Source organism: Acipenser ruthenus, chromosome 6, assembly GCF_902713425.1.
Source record: "Acipenser ruthenus chromosome 6, fAciRut3.2 maternal haplotype, whole genome shotgun sequence".
Taxonomy (NCBI): Eukaryota; Metazoa; Chordata; class Actinopteri; order Acipenseriformes; family Acipenseridae; genus Acipenser; species Acipenser ruthenus.
The window spans coordinates 57,839,341-57,858,826 of NC_081194.1; the positions used below are offsets into that span (position 1 = coordinate 57,839,341).

General features: G+C 37.1%; 1 protein-coding gene across 1 annotated transcript in view; it reads left to right on the forward strand.

Annotated features, from left to right (window-relative positions):
* The window catches only part of LOC117411110 (ALK tyrosine kinase receptor), a 161,012-nt gene that overhangs the window by 76,850 nt on the left and 64,676 nt on the right, over window positions 1-19,486 (forward strand). The window contains exon 4 of the mRNA XM_034018253.3: window positions 121-322. Coding sequence (XP_033874144.3) covers window positions 121-322 — 202 coding nt within the window. The remainder of the gene's footprint in view (window positions 1-120; window positions 323-19,486) is intronic.

Genomic DNA, 19,486 nt, shown 5'->3' on the forward strand with positions numbered 1-19,486 from the left:
GGAATTTATTTTATGATTTTCACTTTTATTGGCATCTTAGACTGAACTTTCCCTTGAATAAACAGAGTATTTTGACTTCTCTAACCTTTTTAATGTTGCTCCCTGTGTCTGTGTGTTTAGGTCACTTCCTGTTTCTGAACAGCTCAGGGGTAGCAAGCCCCGCGGTGCTGAGTCCTTGGCTGAAGAGCGGCAGTGAGCTGTGTTCGTTTGAGGCATCCGTTTACCTACACAATGGGCAAACAGGGAGGTACACAATATCGATAATTGAGTGTGACAAACAGCCACGAGAGATCCTGTCCACAGAGAGAGACACCACCACTGGGTAAGATGTCTTTTCAATGCAACATTGTTCCTGTGTGTGTGACCTTATGACAGTTTACAATAGTAAAAGCATAGCAAAGTTTAATACAGCACAGTGAAAGCACAGTCAATCATAGGTAAACATTGTAAAACCCAGGGAGTTTTGTTAGATCAAAATGGCAAACTACAGAGTTCCAACTCCTCTGCATCCACTCACGGTACAGGGATCAGCCAGGTGCACATTTCAGGCAGTATCTTGTCGCTTGTGTAGGCCTGTCATGATTGCATCACTGTAAAACACAAGCGGACGGGTTCTGTCATCAACTGTACTTGCTTTTAAAAACAAAAACAAATTAACTTGTCAGCTTAATGAGCTGGGAACATGAGACAGGTTTGCACAGCTCTAGAGAAATTCAGTACTGCCAAAGAGAGAGGTGGCCAGATGCCTTTCTTATTTGTCGATGTCCACCACTGGTTTTATATTGGTCAGAGGTGCTATTTTATTTTATTTTTTTTAATTATTGGTAATGTTTAAAAGAAAATATTGTATAGAAATTGTTTCCAACTGTTGCCGGTGACAAGCAAGCAGGCAGTGTTTCAGTTATTAGCCTTCTATTGCTGTGCAGGGGCCTGGGTGATTCACAAAAAATTGCTGTGTCAGAATGGTTTTTACAAACGTTTCTTTTTAATAGAATAGTTTTAAAAGACATTAAATGACCGCTTTGTCTAAAAATGTGTTGATTTTTAACTTGCAGTGTTCTTTGCTTGCAGCATCTAGTCTTAAAAGTATAGGTGTTGTTGCTGAGAACAAATGAGAACTCATTTTGTAAAGTGGTCCTGAATGTCAGAGAAAGAGCTTAATAAAGGAAAACATGTTTTATTTCTTCTTTCTTGGATTACATCTTCCCGTCTGATTGTTTATCGACCTTTTTTAATATATTGTATCATGACACACTATGAGACACGAGTCCTGTTTTAGGCACCTGCAGCGCTTTATAAAGGCTGCTCAACACAATTAGCTGCCCAGAACAAGCGCAGGGACATTCCCCACCCCCCAAACCCTGGTCTGCTCCCTTTAGTGCCCCCAGTTGGCCTAGGTATGCTCAATTTCATACCAAGGCCAACTTTTGACATGAATGGGGTGTGCTGTACACAATTTATTTTTGTTGCTATTTTATGTAGCTGGCCAGTGACTTCCCTACAACTAATAATAAGGGGAGGCATAGTCAGAGGCTCCATGACAGTGGTGTAAGCAGTGTTTAAATCCCAGACATGATATCAAACCCAATGCCTGCGGTTCTGTTACAAAACAGTGTTTTTTATTACAGTTCAAGATAAGTAGAACTCCTTGCAGCCAACACTGATAACCAGTCAATCCCAGAACCTTTTCATAGGTACTGACTCTGAAGGGACATGATTTAGTTGAGTTTAAGCTTCTGAGATCAGAGAATATGTGAATCCAAGGTACAGAAGTATGTCTTTGGGCAAATACTTAGTAATATATCCCTGTAGAGCCTCATCTTAAATATCATGGATGTTCTGTAAACATACAGTACAGAGCACATGTATGAGAAGAGTCTTGTCAGCAAAATGGCTTAACCCTGTACCTCCCTGCAGGGGTTGTGCCGGTGCATCGATAGAGAGTTTTCGGATTGTTTTCTGCTTACATTTTAGAATGCCGTTGGCATAGGGTTACCAGATTTCCAGAGTGAAAAACTGGAACACTTTTTCCCCATATGGAGTGACACTGTAACAGCTCTGAAACAGTTTAAATTATGATAACACACTTGTATTTGCTAAATAATCTGATGTTTATTGCATCACGTTTTAAAACCATAGACAAATACAAATGCATGTTTGCTGGCTTCATAATACATTTTTCACTGACCTTTCTCACAAATTCTGTATTCATTTTTTTTATTTTACCACTTACATGTTTTCAGATGAGTGTTTTTGCGTTTTGTAAAATAAAATACAAAAATGAAATAAAAAAAGAATTTAACTGCTCATCACATCTCCATTCTAGTGCCTGAATAATCAAACAAACATCTGATGCGCAGTTTTTTGTTTTCACATATACTTGTCAGCACTTGAAATTTGCTGTAATAATTGTGGCTTGCTGGCAAGCAGAACAAGTCATACCTTTAAAATTATACTGTACCAACATAAGACTTCTTTCATCACTCCATTGCACATTTAACAAGGAGAAGATTCTCTCAACATTTGCATTGTGACTTGGACCTGCAAAATAATAAACAGCTAACTTAAGCAGTTCTGTGTACTGTTTCACATATGTGCAGGACTTGAAAAACTGCACCCACTTTTCTGAGCAGCTAAGAGAACTCCACTGTTCCTGCCTCTCTTCCTTTCAGTGACAAACCTTTTGACTAATGTAAGTTCATCAAAGAGCACAGAATCATTAAGATCAACATTCTTTGAGCTTCGGTAATGCACAGACTCCTCAACAGCATCCCACTCAGGTTCACTTAAAACCATGCACATGAAACATTTGTACTGGTTGAAGTTGCTAATCCACTTCTGCAAGTACTTGTGAGCTACAGAATAAAAGGCCCAGGAATCACATTTGAACCTAGTCTGTGCATCCTGATCAATCTTTCCTAACACATCATGTTTAGTGTGCTACAGTTTCAGACATCTGCAGCAGTGTTTGCCACTCCTATTTTTGTGTTATCTGCAAAGTTTGCTTACTATACCAGAATATAAGTCATTAATGTAGATTAATGATGGAAAAGTAGCAACTGAAAAATAAAATAAAGCAGGAGCAACATCAGGAAAGTACTTTACAGTATTTTAAAAAAAATGCTCAAGTAACATTAAAAAGTTATTTTTAGTTAAGTTCGTTCTAAAGCTTGCATAAAGGCTTATATAGTTGTTTTATTTACTTTTTTAATTATCGGAATGGTGAAACTTATGACAAAAATAATACTAAAATTCTACCGACACACTGTGCACGCAGATTCAATTTCTGCCCTCCCCCTTTTCAGAAAAGTAAATTCTGTCTTCAACTCACCAGTAAAGCGAGACTTTCGTTTGGACATGTTCCTTTTCCTATCTCATTGTCGTCATTGCTTTTTGTAATGGTATTAATATTATTGTCCCTTTCTAAAGCTTCTCTGGCTGGCCTACAGAAACGTCCCTGCTGCCTTGGCTTCCTCTGAGCTTACTCTGAAAACAAAGCATGAAAGAAAGTACAGTTTCTAATGCATTCATATGAACAAATTATTTTTATTTCAGGTTTTTACGGCGCTAACACATCCTGTGTTTGTTTACTTATGTATCACAGCTCTGTCATAGCTTTATTACTTAAACTGAACATTTAGGCTGCAGAAAAAAATTATAACAAGCCATAGATAAGGTTAACTACTAAAAGGACAACAGCAACATTCATAAATTCAATGTATACATTATAATCTTACTGGCATATTTTAAGTGGAAATCTAACTGCATTGGGCAAGACAAAAACTTTTTTAGTTTTAGACGTTCATTTTACATAGAATTTAGAAATTATGTTTATATACTTAACAGCATTCCATAAACCGTACAGTTCCCAGATCAGGAATAATTTGTTTAAAGCTAAAAAACGCGCTTAAGTGGTCTTCAATCTTTTCACGGCTGGGCAGGTCTACAAATCTCAATTCCCATGGCTGGCCAATGACAGGTTAGGTGAAGAAAACCAAAGATATTCTGTGTGAGTAGCAGGGGAGGGAGGGAACATTGTATCATGTGATCTATCTTTGTCAGGTGATTCTCCAAGTAAAATTTAAAGGAACCGTGTATTATGACAAACTGTACATATCAAACTCACATTGACGTAGAAAGGAAAAACTGGGACAATTGAATACTTTTACTGTTTCTGATCGGGACCAAAAATAAATGCTAAAAACTGGGACAATCCCAGTTTTACTGGGACGTCTGGTAAACTTACGTTGGCATGCACATCACAAGAGTGTAGCTAAAGCTCTTTCGTAATGGAGTCCCTTCTGAGATCTAACATGGTACAAAGTGCCTTTGTATGTCAGACTTTGGAATGCATTGCTTTCAAACATAAAAATGGCCTCTTCACAATACCTTTTTAAATTACTCATACATATTTATTTTAAATCTGACCAGGGTTGCAAATTCTGTAAATAGGATCATGTAAATTTGAATTGTTTTACTTTTTATGTTTTTATTTCATATTACTGCTTTTATGGTTGTTTTAAGTGTTTTTCTCCTGTCTGAAGAATTTGTTATTTGTTTAATGTTATTTCTTGCCACCTTCTCGTGCCAGTGCCCTGTTGTAATGAGATGTATATCTCAAGGGTTCTATCATGGTTAAATAAATACATCTGAATTTGCCTCCTGGGTAAGCCAACAATACCAAGGCAGAAAAAAGGTGTGTGTAATCTATAATTTATTTGCTGTATAGTCTGACCATGCCATTGGGAATTACACCCAGAAATATTTGTGTTTACAGGCTGTCTTTTCACAGCAGCACACATGTTCTTTAAAATAGTGTAGATCAGGTCAGATAAATCAAAGGGGCCTGTAACAGGGCGAGATCTGTGCTGGCTATCTGACGCACGCATGATCCTGTAAGTTCCGCCTGTCAATCAGTGACATGGAGAGTGTGTGTTGTCTCTCCCTCTCTCTGAGTGGTCGGGATACGGGCTTTGGGGGGTCGCTCGACCTATAATAATAATGCTTTGCTATTCCTCAGCCCTGTCCATCTAGGAAGAACAACAGTGGGAAAACTGGAGTCTAAACCACTCTAGAATGCCAGCATCTGGAGCGAGGAGACGAGACAGGCAAGGAATGTGTGTAATTAGCAGGGAAAACCCTGGGCAACCCCACAGTGTATAGTAAGGAATAGAAAAACTTGAGCTGAAGACCGTGCGAGTAGCGATGGTGGGGGACTTTGCAAGCAGCAGCTTTTATTTGTAGTTTTTTTTACTGTGTTTTATTTTCCTTTTTGCTTTCACCTTTTGTTTGTATTATTATTTGACGCACCTGTGTGTGCATAAAGTATTCTGCTCCTCCTTTACCATTGATGCTATTGGAGGAAACAAGCAGCAAGAATTTCCTCTTTATCTGGCTGAGTATTTTAAGTATAAATGTCACCTGGAGCTGGCAGACGAGGGACTCAGCATTTCTTCAATGTAATTCATCCAGTTTTAAATGCAAGTAAGTTATATGTGATCTATACTTGTGCTGCCGGAATTCATGGGCTTTCCAGTGGAATAGAAAGATTAATCTTATGCATGCTATGCATTTACGGAGAATGTAAAGAGTATATACACTGTAGCTACTCACAAGTTTGCATGCAAGATTACTAAATCTAAGGTAGAATGACTGGGGAACCATTCCACATGGAAGTGACATATCATTGCAGGTGCCTAGCCACAGATTGCATTTCCAAGCAAACAAGATGTAGCCAATAAACCTCTGAGCAGGGGCAGTTGAAATCCATCAAGCTTTAGAGGTTTAAACCATGGAAGAAATGCCTAAACATGCAACAATTCATCTAGGTACTGACACTTGGGATCCCAGCTTGAAAGGGTCGCCTAGGTCCTTATTTGTGAATTTTACCAATAAGGCAGTTCATAGCACGATTGACAAAAACCCATGCTTGCACTCAGCATCCACCTTTCCAGTCAAGCCCATTTCAATATAGCAGCTCCGATACCAAGAGCAAATCCTCTAAAACATGAGTGATTTAATACAGTATTTCAGCTTCTTGTAAAGCATCAACAACCGTAAACCATCAGTCTCAATCCCTTATCTTAATCATCTGACCAACCTCTTTTATGACTGTGGAAGCTTAGTGTGGTGCTCTTGTAAAGTGCTTTTTAGATACTCTACAGGTCTGTCTGATGTAAGATTTGGGTGAGTTGCTGACAACATGCGCTTAGATCCTGTGTGATTGATTTCTTTGGAAAATCCTTCCTCAGCAGAACAAGGGATGAAATATTGAACTGACAGTACACCTTATCCTGATTGCTGCTTCGTTAAGAGTCTGTGCACGTCCCTGTCAGTGAGTTTTATGAAAACTATAAAGATGTAATGTGGAGTTCGAGAGAACCTGCAGCGATATGCAAAGTGCCACTACTTGCCCTTCTGATTCAATATCCTGTCTCACAGCAAGTGTCTGGCAGTTGATCACTCACCTACCACCCTCCGGGCCATTGCAGAGGCAGGATTATATGCAGAATGGGAGTTTTCTGGAAGCTGAGATTAGTTTGTCAATGTGATGTTGGTTGATTTTGCTATTGTTTCTTTCTCAGCATTGCTTGTAATCTTATCTTTGATTGTGTAACATTACACCATGACATTTTTTTTTTTTTGCTACAAGCTTCCCTCAGTATCTAATTTCCTCTTTCCGAGGTATTCAAATAGATTCAGACTTTTAGTTCCTTAACACATCCTGTGCTGAAGATCAACTCCATGGACTCCCTCAGCCCAAAGCGCAGTGTTTTGGCCCTGTGGGAGGGTGTGGGAATTCACTGGACACAAGACAGTAAGCAGAAAAAAACTGAGCTTTCTAAAACTATAGCATATTATGAAAATAGATTTTAAGCAAACAGCTTTTCTTCAAATATATTATGAGCCGTTAAGGACATGGATTTTAAAACATTTGTAATCACTCCTTTAAGGATTCAGTTCAGTTCTTACAGAAAAGTATCATGTAAATGTAGGGAAGTGGCTGAGGAATCCTTGCATTGGGGTTTAGCCTGTGGATGTGAGAGCAAGGGTTGTCACAAGGGGTCTTGCCTCCGACACTGCAAGCACTGGCTGTGTTTCTAACTATGCTTTACTATTAAATAAACTCGTCAATATGCAGCACACTTGGTGATAGTAAGGAAGGTAACTAGATACTATTATTCTTCAACTCTTCTGTGAACTTTTGTACACCTTCTCCACGTCTGTTTGTGCCTCCCTCGGATTGAACCTGCGTGTTTTTATATCATATAGAGTACTCGCTTCCATGTGGCGGAGTCTGCAAATCTTCAGAATGAATCAGATAAGTTGCCTCTTGTCTGGGAAGCTCTTGGTTTCTTCGTACAGGGCTCTATCGTACTGCTCTATTAGTTGTTATCATCAGAGGGCCTTCTGTTATTCAGCAGATGTATATACTGCAGAAAGACATTGGACCACCTGTAATCAATGAATTGTTAAAAACAGGTGTATTCTGCTGTACATTCTGTAAACTGAAGCTAAACAAATGTGAGCAGCACTTGTGTTTGCGACTGATCAAAGGGTCTGCCTAGATCTGACAGCAAAGGGGCCAAGCTAAATAATTGGAATTGATTTTGAGCTTGGCTTGTTTTCTGTTTTTTTTTTTTTTTTTTTTTTTTTTCCACAGGCAACGATTAATGAAATTAAATGTTTGGCAGCCCTGTGTTGATTTTACAATTCTACTGTGAAAAATAAACGAGACCAGGGAGCCAATGATACCAGCCCCTGATGCAAGCTTACCACTATCTGCATGACATTGGGTAGTGGGCTGGAATATCCTCTGTTCATTTCCATCTAATAAAAAAAAAATGTTAACAAAGCTTTGCAAAGTCAGCAACCTTTAAATTGGAAAAGAAAAGAAAATAAAGGTCTGCACATTTATCCTAACTACTGTAACAAACAAAAAAATCTGAATACAAATGCTTGCATACTGTAAGTTTGTCATAAAGCAAACAGGGTATTTGACACAAGGTATTCAACAAATAATAATGTCCTCCTCCTCCTCCTCTTCTTGATGAAATGCAATGCATCTTCATCTGAAACATCTTGGATGGATTGTTAATGTTTTGAGTTAATACCAAGAGTTAATAATGCTATGGTAAAAGGAGATTCACTATTGGGTGGACAATTGTTACTCTTGATTGGCAATGAAACTGTGTTACTTTTTTTAGGTCAATGAGGTTTATTCCATGCTCCATACATACTGCCACCATTTCAATAAGTAAAATAGGCATTTTAAATACTTAATACACTAAAGTGTCACCAAAGAGTTTCCCATGCAATGTAAGAGATCAGTCGATCAGGTGTTATTAAATTGAATAGACCCACAAAAAAAGCAAAATCTTCAGAAAAAACTGGAGAACAAAATTACATCAATAAAACATATCTTACAGAGACTACGTTTCCATATCGCTCTTGTCTAAACATGATGCTGGCAGATTGATAAAAAATAAACTTCTTGTGATGGTTTTATTACTTGTCATCACCCTTGGTTATTAAATTAATCTGAGAACAGATGTGTTTACGAGGTCTGTCACATCATATAGATCACATTAGAACCAAATCAATTGAAGTAAATGGATTTATAAAAGAATAAAAATAGCACATTGAATAAATCATTCAGAAGAGATTCAGAAATGGTTGTATATAATAAAAGCACTACAGTGTCTGAAATCCTAATATAATTCACATGTAGCATTACAATGAGGGTGAAGTTGGTGACATAACAGAGGTAGTGTTTGATAGTGAGGAAGGGGAGTGAATCTAAGAATAAGATAAGCAATGATAAGCAAAACATGTGGGCTAAGGGCTTTCTTTGCTTATATTATTCTTAGACAATCCACCCCCTTCCTCCCTTCCTCGCTATCCACTCAAACACTTGTTCAGTTCTTCCATTTTGCTAATCTGGAGTTTTGAAGTTTTGAATCTTGAGAACATCTCAAATAAAAATAACAGAAAATAGTCGCAGAAAATCAGTCGCTGTGCTTTTCCAGTTCCTAGCAGCAAAAATGAACAGGCACATGAAAAGTGCTAACCCTTGATTGGCAAATGGGCTCTGCAGCCAAGAGCTAGTCTGTATCAAGGGGATCTGGATTTAAAAGCAGACTTTAAATGCTTGACTAAAGGCAACCTGGTATTTTTAAATTTGTTTGTAAAAGTGTGCAAGGGAAATTGAAAGCAAACCTATTTTTCATGTGACTCCAGTCTACCTGCTTGATCGGATCAGCTACCCAGTCGTCTCATGTGCATGTTTTATTGTCTCAGGGGTTCTCCCTGTATATCAGTGTTGAAGTAGAGATCATGGCAGTCAGGTTGAAAGAGTGGACATCACACTGATATCATTGTTAGAGGGCCTGAGAGTGAGTGTGGAGGAGCAGATAGCAGGATTTGCATGATCATAGGCTGTGTTAGAGCAGTGTGAAAGTGAGAGTGGGGTAGTGGAGAGAATAGCAACCTTGTATTATACCATATCAGAGGCTATGTTATGGCATAGAGGCAGGGAGAGTAATCAGGAGGAGTGGAGTGTTTAGCAGCCATGTATCAGTGATGCTGATTAAACACAGAGCTTGTTGGAGAGTACCCGCTGATCAATAATGATTGTTTATTGACTCAGTTCTAGTGAGTAAGAGCAGAAGGGTGTGATACCAGGAACCAGGCTGTCTCTCCACCTGTTAAAAGCAGGTTAATACACAAACCATCGCAATATGCACACAGCGTGACCTTTTCAAATATCACTGGACGCCAGGCAAATAAGGAGAGACAAATATCTAATTATAGGAATTATTGCTAATTAGTATTGACTGCTTCTGTCTATTCACATGGAGCAGGAAGCCAGAGACACAGATGGCTGTTTGAGTGACAGCAAACAGAAGCAGAGCAATAGCTGCCTACAGAGTGATGTAATGGATGTCCTCCTAGCAGCTGATGAATTGATAATACTGATAACAGCATAAGAGGTGTAGTTGTCTCTCGACTACAGTGCTTGCTCTTTAATTGAATGGTAAGATGTTCGTCCTTGATCCCTATGGTTTGTGGTTCGCATCCAGCCCTTCCCTTTCCATTCAATTCAGTGGGCTGAGATGCCAATTCATTGCACAGGCTAAACCAAGCTTTGCATGGCACAGTGGCTCAAGGTGACAAAACAGTCATGGATGGGAAATTTATAATGATACTAATATAGAGTGTGTATACAGTGTGATGCTGCAGTGAAAAAATCATTCACTGTCAGGGAGTATCGCCATGGGTCGTAACCCTTTAGTTTGTTCTGCGATAACCTCTGGTAGTTGATTGACTAGTTTCTTATGACACATATAAGTGAGTCTTAAGCCTAGATTAAAAGATGTGATCTGACCATGTATCACAAGTGCAATAAGTTCCACATGTGGGTGAAAACTACATGCTCCACAAGATTCATGACTTCGGTATGTCGGGTGGCAAGTAAAACAGTAATCCCTAAACCTCAATGACCTCAATGTTATCAGGGCCATTTAGGAACTTCTACCTTTAAAATCAGCTGTTTTCAACAGGAAAACAAAGTAGGGCTTGAACATGCGAGTGATGTGTTAATTCACTCCAGTGCGAGTCAAAACATGTGTTGCAGCACCTGGAAGACCAAAAAAGACAATAATCAATTTTCGAGTAAGAGATGAAGGAAGGAATCAGAATCCTAGCATCAGTAGGTGAGGACATTGCCTGTAATCTCTGTATTTCTCAAATGATAAAAGGCAGATCTAACAATAGAGCGATTGTGTGCATCAAAAGATCCAAAACAATAAGACCAAAGAAGGCTGAAGCTGGTGACCATCAGAACGACAAGATCCAGCCAGAAGCATTCAACTGCAGACTATTACTGGACATCCAGGTCAGAGACAGCTTGGGAAATCCACTATAGTCAGATAGTAAGAAGGAAAAATAAATCAAGGTATCATAGGCATAAAATACCAAAAAAAAACAAAAAAACTTTAGATTTAAAAAAAGATAGGAAGGGTTTTCACAATCTGGGAGCAAAGAAAAGGTAAAAGCTGTGTTACCTTGACTGTGACACTTGATCCTGGGTGTGGAAAATAAATCAAGGGCAGAGGAGCCAAGTAATGATAACTTACTGACTTAATTACTGCCCATGCTGTCAAGCCATAAGATTGTAAACTGGAAAATATTTAGATAGGATGGAAATGTGTGTACTGTATGTGAGTTGGGACCAATTTGCTGAGAAGACATGTGCAACTATATATTACTTTACAGCAACCAGAGAGATTTCATCACAGTTTTAATGCATTTCTTTAACTAAAGCGTGTAAATTATCAACCATCCTCTGTCAAGATGCACAGAGGACTGCAGCGTACAAACAGTGCGTTTGGAATCTAACAGCTTTAACAGGAGTCTGGCAATGGCCAAAAGAGTGTTCATGTAAGCTGGCAATCAGAGTGAGTGATACCAGCAATCATGCAGATAGTGCAGAGCTCTTACTGTGTAATGTAAACAGCATGTATTTTGATGACTGCGCAGGTTTAGCAGAGACTGTATATCAGCTTCATTATCCTGGGCTTTTGTGTGTATTTTATCCCTAAATGCCTGAAATATCTGTTTACGAGCTTCAGTGACATTTAGGGTCTCATTTACTAAGCGGCAGTAATTTGGGCAGAATTGTGGGAGGAAAACTGAGATGACTGTGCATGGTATTTCCCAAAGTGTCACGCCCAATTTACTAACTAATTAGAAGCAAAAATACCAGTTGGAAAAAATCTAATTAGCATACAAATTGTAGAATGCAACAGGTCTAAAGTTGCACACAGTATTTATTCTATCCACAGGTGAAGGAGCTTACTTACTGGTAGCGACGGGGATAAAAATATGAGAGAGATGAAAGAAAATATGCTAAAATAATTTAGTTTCAATTTAAAATAATATTTTATTATCTACGCGTCCTACCACAATGTGAAGCATACAATGCATCAGCATGGTTTTATATTACATGGATGTTAAAAAAATAAAAAATAAAAAAAGCCTGATAGGTATTAATTTGATTTTACTACTGTACTGTTTAAGCCTATTGTACATGTCTATATTTTTACATAATGTAACATGTACAAACCCAAAATAAATCAGTGTCGCATTAACACATTATGGCTATACAGGACCTTAAGTATCTGCCATTTCAAATCAGTACACAGCCTCTGCTGCCTATGCTCTCCTCTTTGTGGCAGCATTCTGTCATTTTTGTAATATTTATTCTTGTAAAGCGTTTTGCGGCGAACTATCGTGAAAGGCGCTATATAAAAATAAAGATTGATTGATTGATTGAATTTCTTTCTCCGGCTGTTTGTTTTACTGGAATGCAGAGGCAATGCATTACAAACTCGAGATAGCAGTTTGGAGCAGGCTACAATATTTCAAAAGCAGCAGAGCTAAACCAACTGCAAGCTCTTTTTATTTGCAGTACATTTATTTAAAGCCAGGATATCCAAATTAACATGACCAATTCTGTGTCCACTGGCCTTGTATCTGTTACCCAGTTAAATAGCTGAATAGGATTATCTGATTGAGGTGGTGAATGCATGAGCAAACTTCTTTTATATTTTACTCCTCCAGCAATGCAAGATGAACTTATTGTATTTCCCAAAACATTTTTTTATTAAACCATTATTTTATTAGATAATCCACACTATTTTAGTGTTTTGGTTACAGCATTTTCTAATTTACAACTATACACATGTGGTTCCAAGTACATTAGTTCAAATGGGCTATATTTAGGGGTGTGCACAAAGCTGAAGGATTCAGAATCTTATCAAGATTATCAATAATAATAATAATCAGAATAATAATAATAAGAAGAAGAAGAAGTCTATTTTTGGAGTCCTGTTATGAATTCATTCTTTTTTATGTTTACAGTAATTGCATTTGTCATTTTTTGTCAGCTGCTCAGTGTTGAGGAGTTTGTGAATGTTTATTAGCAGTAAAATAATAAGGGGAGTTTACACATTTTAAAAGATAGCAACCAAACTGATATATTAAAATAAGTTATCAATTTGACATGATTTAAGGAAAATACTATTGTATTTACTGTAATTATTCAACTCATTAAGCCAAGTATTTTAATCTTCAATAGCAAAAAGCAAAAAATGAAAGAATCCGGCTGTGCAGCTATCTGTAATGGATTTCCACGGCGGTTCTGGAAAGATTGAATAAACCAACCAGTGTGCCTCAAGACACTCTCGCGAAGTCGCTTTTGAAAAGATTGTAAACCATCTGAATGTATATTTGATGATGAGGAGTTATCAGGTTACAAACCACTATTGTATCAGTTGTGAATGAATCGCTAGCGGTGCCAAAAAGATGTTCTTTTAAGCAAAGTTCCTGTTCCTTTAGCCGGAGCATTTACAGGCTGTTCGGATAACAGAGGTGTTCGGATAATCATGGTTTTAGCGTATACCCTCATACATTTGTAAGTAAATCTAAAGTGAGAATATTTTACAGCTGCAATATAAAGTTAGAAACATGGTGCTACTGTGGGTAAAAAACAAAAAAAAATGTAGCCCAGAAATTAAGTAAACAGAAAGTTGTTAACGTGTTTATTATGTGCGCTGTCTATGATTGTGTTCTTCCATCACAAAAGACCACATCACATGTGCCTAATAAACATTTTAACACAGAACAGTTTAAGTGACAAACTGTACAAATAAATACATAAACAGACACAGAGGTGGATTTGGAGCTTGTCATCGACAGGAATGTTTTTTGCCAGCTGTTAAAAATATATTACTTTATTTAAAAAAGAAAAATCTTGTTTCGTACCAATTCTGATTAAATGACATTAAATACATCAAAGTCATTAACATTTTGAATAAAGTAAAGAATCACTCAACATTGTTTATTTTATGCAAAGTGGTAAATGTATATTATGTTTTTAAACTTAAATGTATTTTTTAACTTCCTTTTTTTCAGTTCTGTTTAAAATCCTTGTTGCCAATTACTTAATTCATTCAACTTAAAGGCGCCCAACCAGCAAATACTGAGACCTGTGTTAAACACACCTGTGCTAGCAGTGGACGTTGTTTGAAAACAAACAAACAATTGTTTTGTTTTTTTAGTACTATCAAGCCTTGGCTGTCATTTTCAACTGGACAGAGTATTAGAAAGTGAGATGGTACAGGAGGAATCACTTTCACTTGTACCTGGAGGTTAAAGGTAAATGTATCGTTTTTTCTCCATTCACGTCTAACACAAAATCAAGTTTCTTGAATCTAAAAACGGGAACTCGGTGCTAACTTGTCATTTGATATGTACCATTTTTGTGACCCTACAAGTGCAATACTTTTTTTAGTTGTATTTATTTATTTATTTATTTTATTTATGTATTTATGTATTTATTCATGCATTTTATGATTCAAATGTACACTTCTAGATCGACTCATTTTAGATCAAATGCTTCTGAGACAGCAAATGTGCCTTTATCTGGCACACTGTTTCCAGCTAATTCATCTGACAGTTCATTTTAGCTAACTCACAGCCTGCTCAGGCTTATTTGCATGGTTTAAACATTCAAACAGTGGCAGTTTTAAATCAGGCAGGTTGGAGAAGGGTTGTTGGCAGCTTACAGTATTTACCAGGTCAGGGCCTGTGAGTGATTGATAAGGGCCATCTCCCACACTTTGCTTGCTTTTCCATTTCAGTCTTTTAAAGTGATTGTAGTTAACTAAATAATGGCATACATTATATAGGTCTCAAATCAGCAGTTTTGAAAGAAACATTTATTTTCATTTCAAAACATGATATCTACTACTGCACTAGGTCAAATAAATAGTTTGATATTCTTGAAACAATGTAAAGTTTGATATCATGAAACTTTTCCAAACTGCTTAAGTCTATGAAAGATGACTTTATTTAAAAGGTCCCAATGTTTCTTGACATATGAATATCTGTCTCAGCTGTTAGCAGACATGTCAACCCCTGAGGGTTCACACCAGTGAGACTCCTACTGAAAAACCTTGAGATTGATGAAAACCCTTAAACCTAGACTTAAGGGCTATGCACACCGGACGCGAGCGAGCGAATTCGAGGCAAATAAAGTATGCATACGGGGAGCAAAGAGAACGACACAAATACAGTACAAGTACATAACTCAACTGTAGCTAGTCATGAAAAGAAAACGCTGTGTCTTTGAGGAGACAAAATAAAATAAATAAAAACAAAGAAAGAGAGTATGGGTACACAACACACTAAAAAAAGGAAATTTAACAGTGACTCTTTATATGTGATCTGGTTTAACATGTAAATTATTCAAAAAGAATACATCTACACATATTTATTTGGAAATACTGAGGAAATTAGTTTAATATAATATACTTTTATTGATTTTCAATTAATACAATCTTCTCAGTTATTGTGTGAATATGATTATTATTATTGGTCAATATTATGAAAACAAAGAAGTGTAATTTTACAAAAATATGGAACCAATGTGTGGTGCTCCCCATCACTAGACTAAAATTAAAGTGAAATAAAGAGAGATAGACATGTCATCAATTTTCAAATGTTCTGCTATTTCTTGCCATATGGCGTCCTTCTTTTTATTGTCTTTATAACCACTGACACCGACATCATAAATAACATTATATTTTGACTTTACTAATTAAATTCTCATTGCTGTCCATTTTTTTATTTTTATTTCTGTGGTAAGCTCTGTGTGAGCGAGACAGTGACAGTCTGACAGCCACTACCTTTGACCTTATTTCTGATTGGTCCATTGCGACGCGTACAGCGGGTAGCGCAAATAGAAATAAAACAAATGTATTTCTATACTCACTTGCTTCGCTTGCAGTGTGCATTACTCCATTTAAATCAATCATTTTAATTGTTTTATTTGCTCGCTCGCGTCCGGTGTGCATAGCCCTTTACACATAAAATTCGAGGACAACAACTCAAATATATTAAGACGTTATTTATTTAATATTCATACAATAAAAATACATCAGATTAAAAAAAAGAAATATTCTTTTTACATTAAATGAAAGCAACACTTCTTGTCCTCTTACTGCTGTTTATAAACAATTTGCTGAAACATTATGCTTCGGTTATTGGTGTTGGTTTCTGAATGTACGATGTTATCGACTTATTCATTTGCTTCTGCTTAACATTGTCACTGTATAATTTTGTTCTGACATGCATTGTCTTTGATATCTTCGCTATAAACAGTACATAAAGCTTATTGTTCCGCTAGTTTCAAAGCCACAATGTAGTCAAACGGAGTTCTCTACTGTGGTAAACATTTAGAAGAATACATCTTCTCCCTTTTAGGTGGCTCCATTTCCCGCTCAAATGCCTCTCTGAGTGATTTGTGTACAGAAAAATAGAACTCTCGTGCAGGCAAGGCAAGTCTATTTCTGAAAAAAGGGGTTGCTAAATGAGTTTGCGTAACAGCTATAGACAAATGTAAACCCCTTCATAGTGAACACCTCCATAACAAATTAAATAATAACAACCTGGAGGGTTAGAATTGATTTCCCTCTATCATGCAGAAGGTGTGTTTCATAGTCTCACAAACATTAACAAATCTATGCTGATAAATCATGTTATGGTTAGATCAGTTGATCATTTGGTCTGCGCTTTTAAAACAGACTGAAACCGGGTAGACAACAAAAATCGTAAGAACATTGCACAGACATGAGACCTTCAAAATTGTGAAAAAACATGAGTTTGACGGGTAAGTCATGAGACTTGACATGTCTGTTAGGGTCTGCAGTGTTCTCCCTTGCATTAGTACCAGTGCTGCTGAGGTGAGCCTGTACCTGGCTCAGCTGGTCCTATGAGTTTGCTTGTTTACCCCCAGGCTTGGTCTCCTGAAACTTGATTCTATGGGTGACCTGTCACAGAAGAATAAAGTGCATATTATATGTTAATTTACACACCAAGTGCTGAAAGACAGCTCTCGTTGAGTAAACTTTTTTTTTTTTATTTAGTGCTCCAGCATTGGCGAATAACCCAAAAGCCTTCCTAATTGTTTATGACCATTCTCATGACTGAAATATACACAGCAGTACTCTATGCAGCAAAAACTATATATTAGATGTGTTGAGTTGAATACGAAAAAGTACTCCTTTTTTTACTGATGTGTTTATTTAACCAGGGAAGAAATGAGTGAGATGCCAACCTAATTGATAAGGGGGTTCTGGTAAGAAAGCATAATGCAATAAAATGCTGTTATTACAGCTGTAATCCGATTACCCTGAGATTGTCCTTGCCAATCAGTGCTGTGCTTGGCTATTAAAATACACATTAACCAGGTGAGACTGGAGCGATCTGTCATCACAATCTGAACCCCCTTTACTCATCAGCCAGCTTTGGTCGTCATCTGTTTATTTGATTAATTCAGAGAGTTCAATATGTGAACTGTCAGCATGGACCATTTAATCGACTGTTTTTTAGCATTTAGGTTTTAGTAGGGACTTTGTTTTCGATTTTTTACCCTTTTTCACCGATAAATTCATAGATTTTGTCCAGAATTTTACCTTGCTTAAGGCAGTTCAAGTAATTAGGTTGCTTATTCTCATTTTGTACTATTTTTGTAACCTTTTGGAAAAATTTCATACAATGTAACTGGGGCAACATTTTAAGAATGTAAGATTTTAAAATAACTGTATGTATCAAAAATGCTTGGAGGGGTCCCCGAGTGGCTCACCTGGTAAAAGACATTGCAAATTGAGGAGAAAACCAGGGGTAAAATAATTGGGCACACAAAATAAAAAAAGGCTTGGAGTGCTCATATATAGTTCTTAGTCTGAATGTTTCATTAATACTTTACATTAAGATCTCACTTATGTGCTGTGGTCAATTTCTCCTAACCTACAAATACCCCATTTACACTCGTCACTTCAAGGTGTCTTCAAGGCGGCTTAGCTCTTAGGACTTTTTTTTGTTTTGTTTTGTGTACTGCAAACACAGCTGTCCTAGTGTGAGTTGTCCTAAAAGTGACCTACTCAAGAGCTGGCTTTGTGTCGGCATTGGTCGTTTTTTTTGCTCTACTGTGAACACATCCAATGGGAGTCAGTTATGGGCAACAGCCCGTGTCACTCAGCAATGTAACTGAGAACACGTAAACAAACTTTAACTTTAGTAGACCATGCAAAAAAGACATTGTGTTTTGTAATTCAGTTATTACTTGCAACAATATTAAAAACAGTTTTCTAAAGGGGAATTTTTAACTAGCTGCAAGAAATAATAACTATATGCTGGTTATACTGTTTGATTAGGTTAAAGGTGAATATTACAAAGGCAAGTAACTAGTTCTGTTTTATTTACACATGTAATATTAATGGAACTACACTTATTGGAATAAGCGTATTTTCAGAGTTGTAACATATACTGGTAACTTTACACAAATTTATATAGACAGGAATTAGTACTCCCACATGGTCCACAATGCACTTTTCATCCCTCGTGTGGTGACACTGGCATGGAAATATGCCAGTATGGAGATATGCCATCAGCAGCAGCCGTTACAGGAAGTTGAACCACACAAGACTTTTTTCAAAGTCAAAAGCTGGATGCTCATTTGTTTATTGAAACAGTAAATGAAAGAAGATTAAAATCTGTTTGTCAAGATACAGTGCACATGCAAAGTCTTAATATGCATACTAGGTATATATGTTACCAATGTTACTTACTATGTGTCTATGAACATATCAGCTTGTTTTTGTACTAAGTAAAGATAGAGAGACCATTGTTTTATCAAAATAACTGTTCAGGTATTGTACTGTGGCAAATTCAGAATGTAGGTGCCACACAAATACAGTTAAATAACTGTCAAAACAATTCAAGAATAAGTGCAATAGTCCAAAAAATGAAAGAGTTAGGTAAGGGGTCCAGTGTCCCTCCGAGATTAAATACTACACAAAAACAAACTCTTTCCCACAGCAGTTTATTCCTTACAAAACACAGCTATGCATCTCCATAGTTAGAGCTGTCTAGTTAACCACTTACTGCTGTCCCCAAAACATCACACACCTTGAGTTTGATCTGTTGAAAACAGAAAAGGGTTGAGGAAAAAAGCTAGAACTCTCTGAAAGGGAGACTGATCTCACAAGTGATTTAGCAAACAAACTGGCAAGTTGCACCATCATTGAGATTTTCCCAGTAACGGTTCTCTTCCTAATCCCAAGGGGTACCAGCTAAATGCATATCTACCCAGGAATAAAATTAGCAGAAGATAATGAAATGGTTTGCAGCAATGAATCACAGTTCTTTTTTTTTTTTTTTTTATTTGTCTATGATTCCTGCCGCAAGCTTTTAAAAAGTAAAACAGGACTGGTATACACATTGGCAAGGTTTGATAAATAAGAACAAAAATCTTTCTATTGAGCACAGGGGTTTTAATAAACAAGCCAACTGTGTTTTTGGCTGTGGAAGTATCCAAAAAGTAGTTTGATAAAGACATCAGGAAATATTATTATTACTT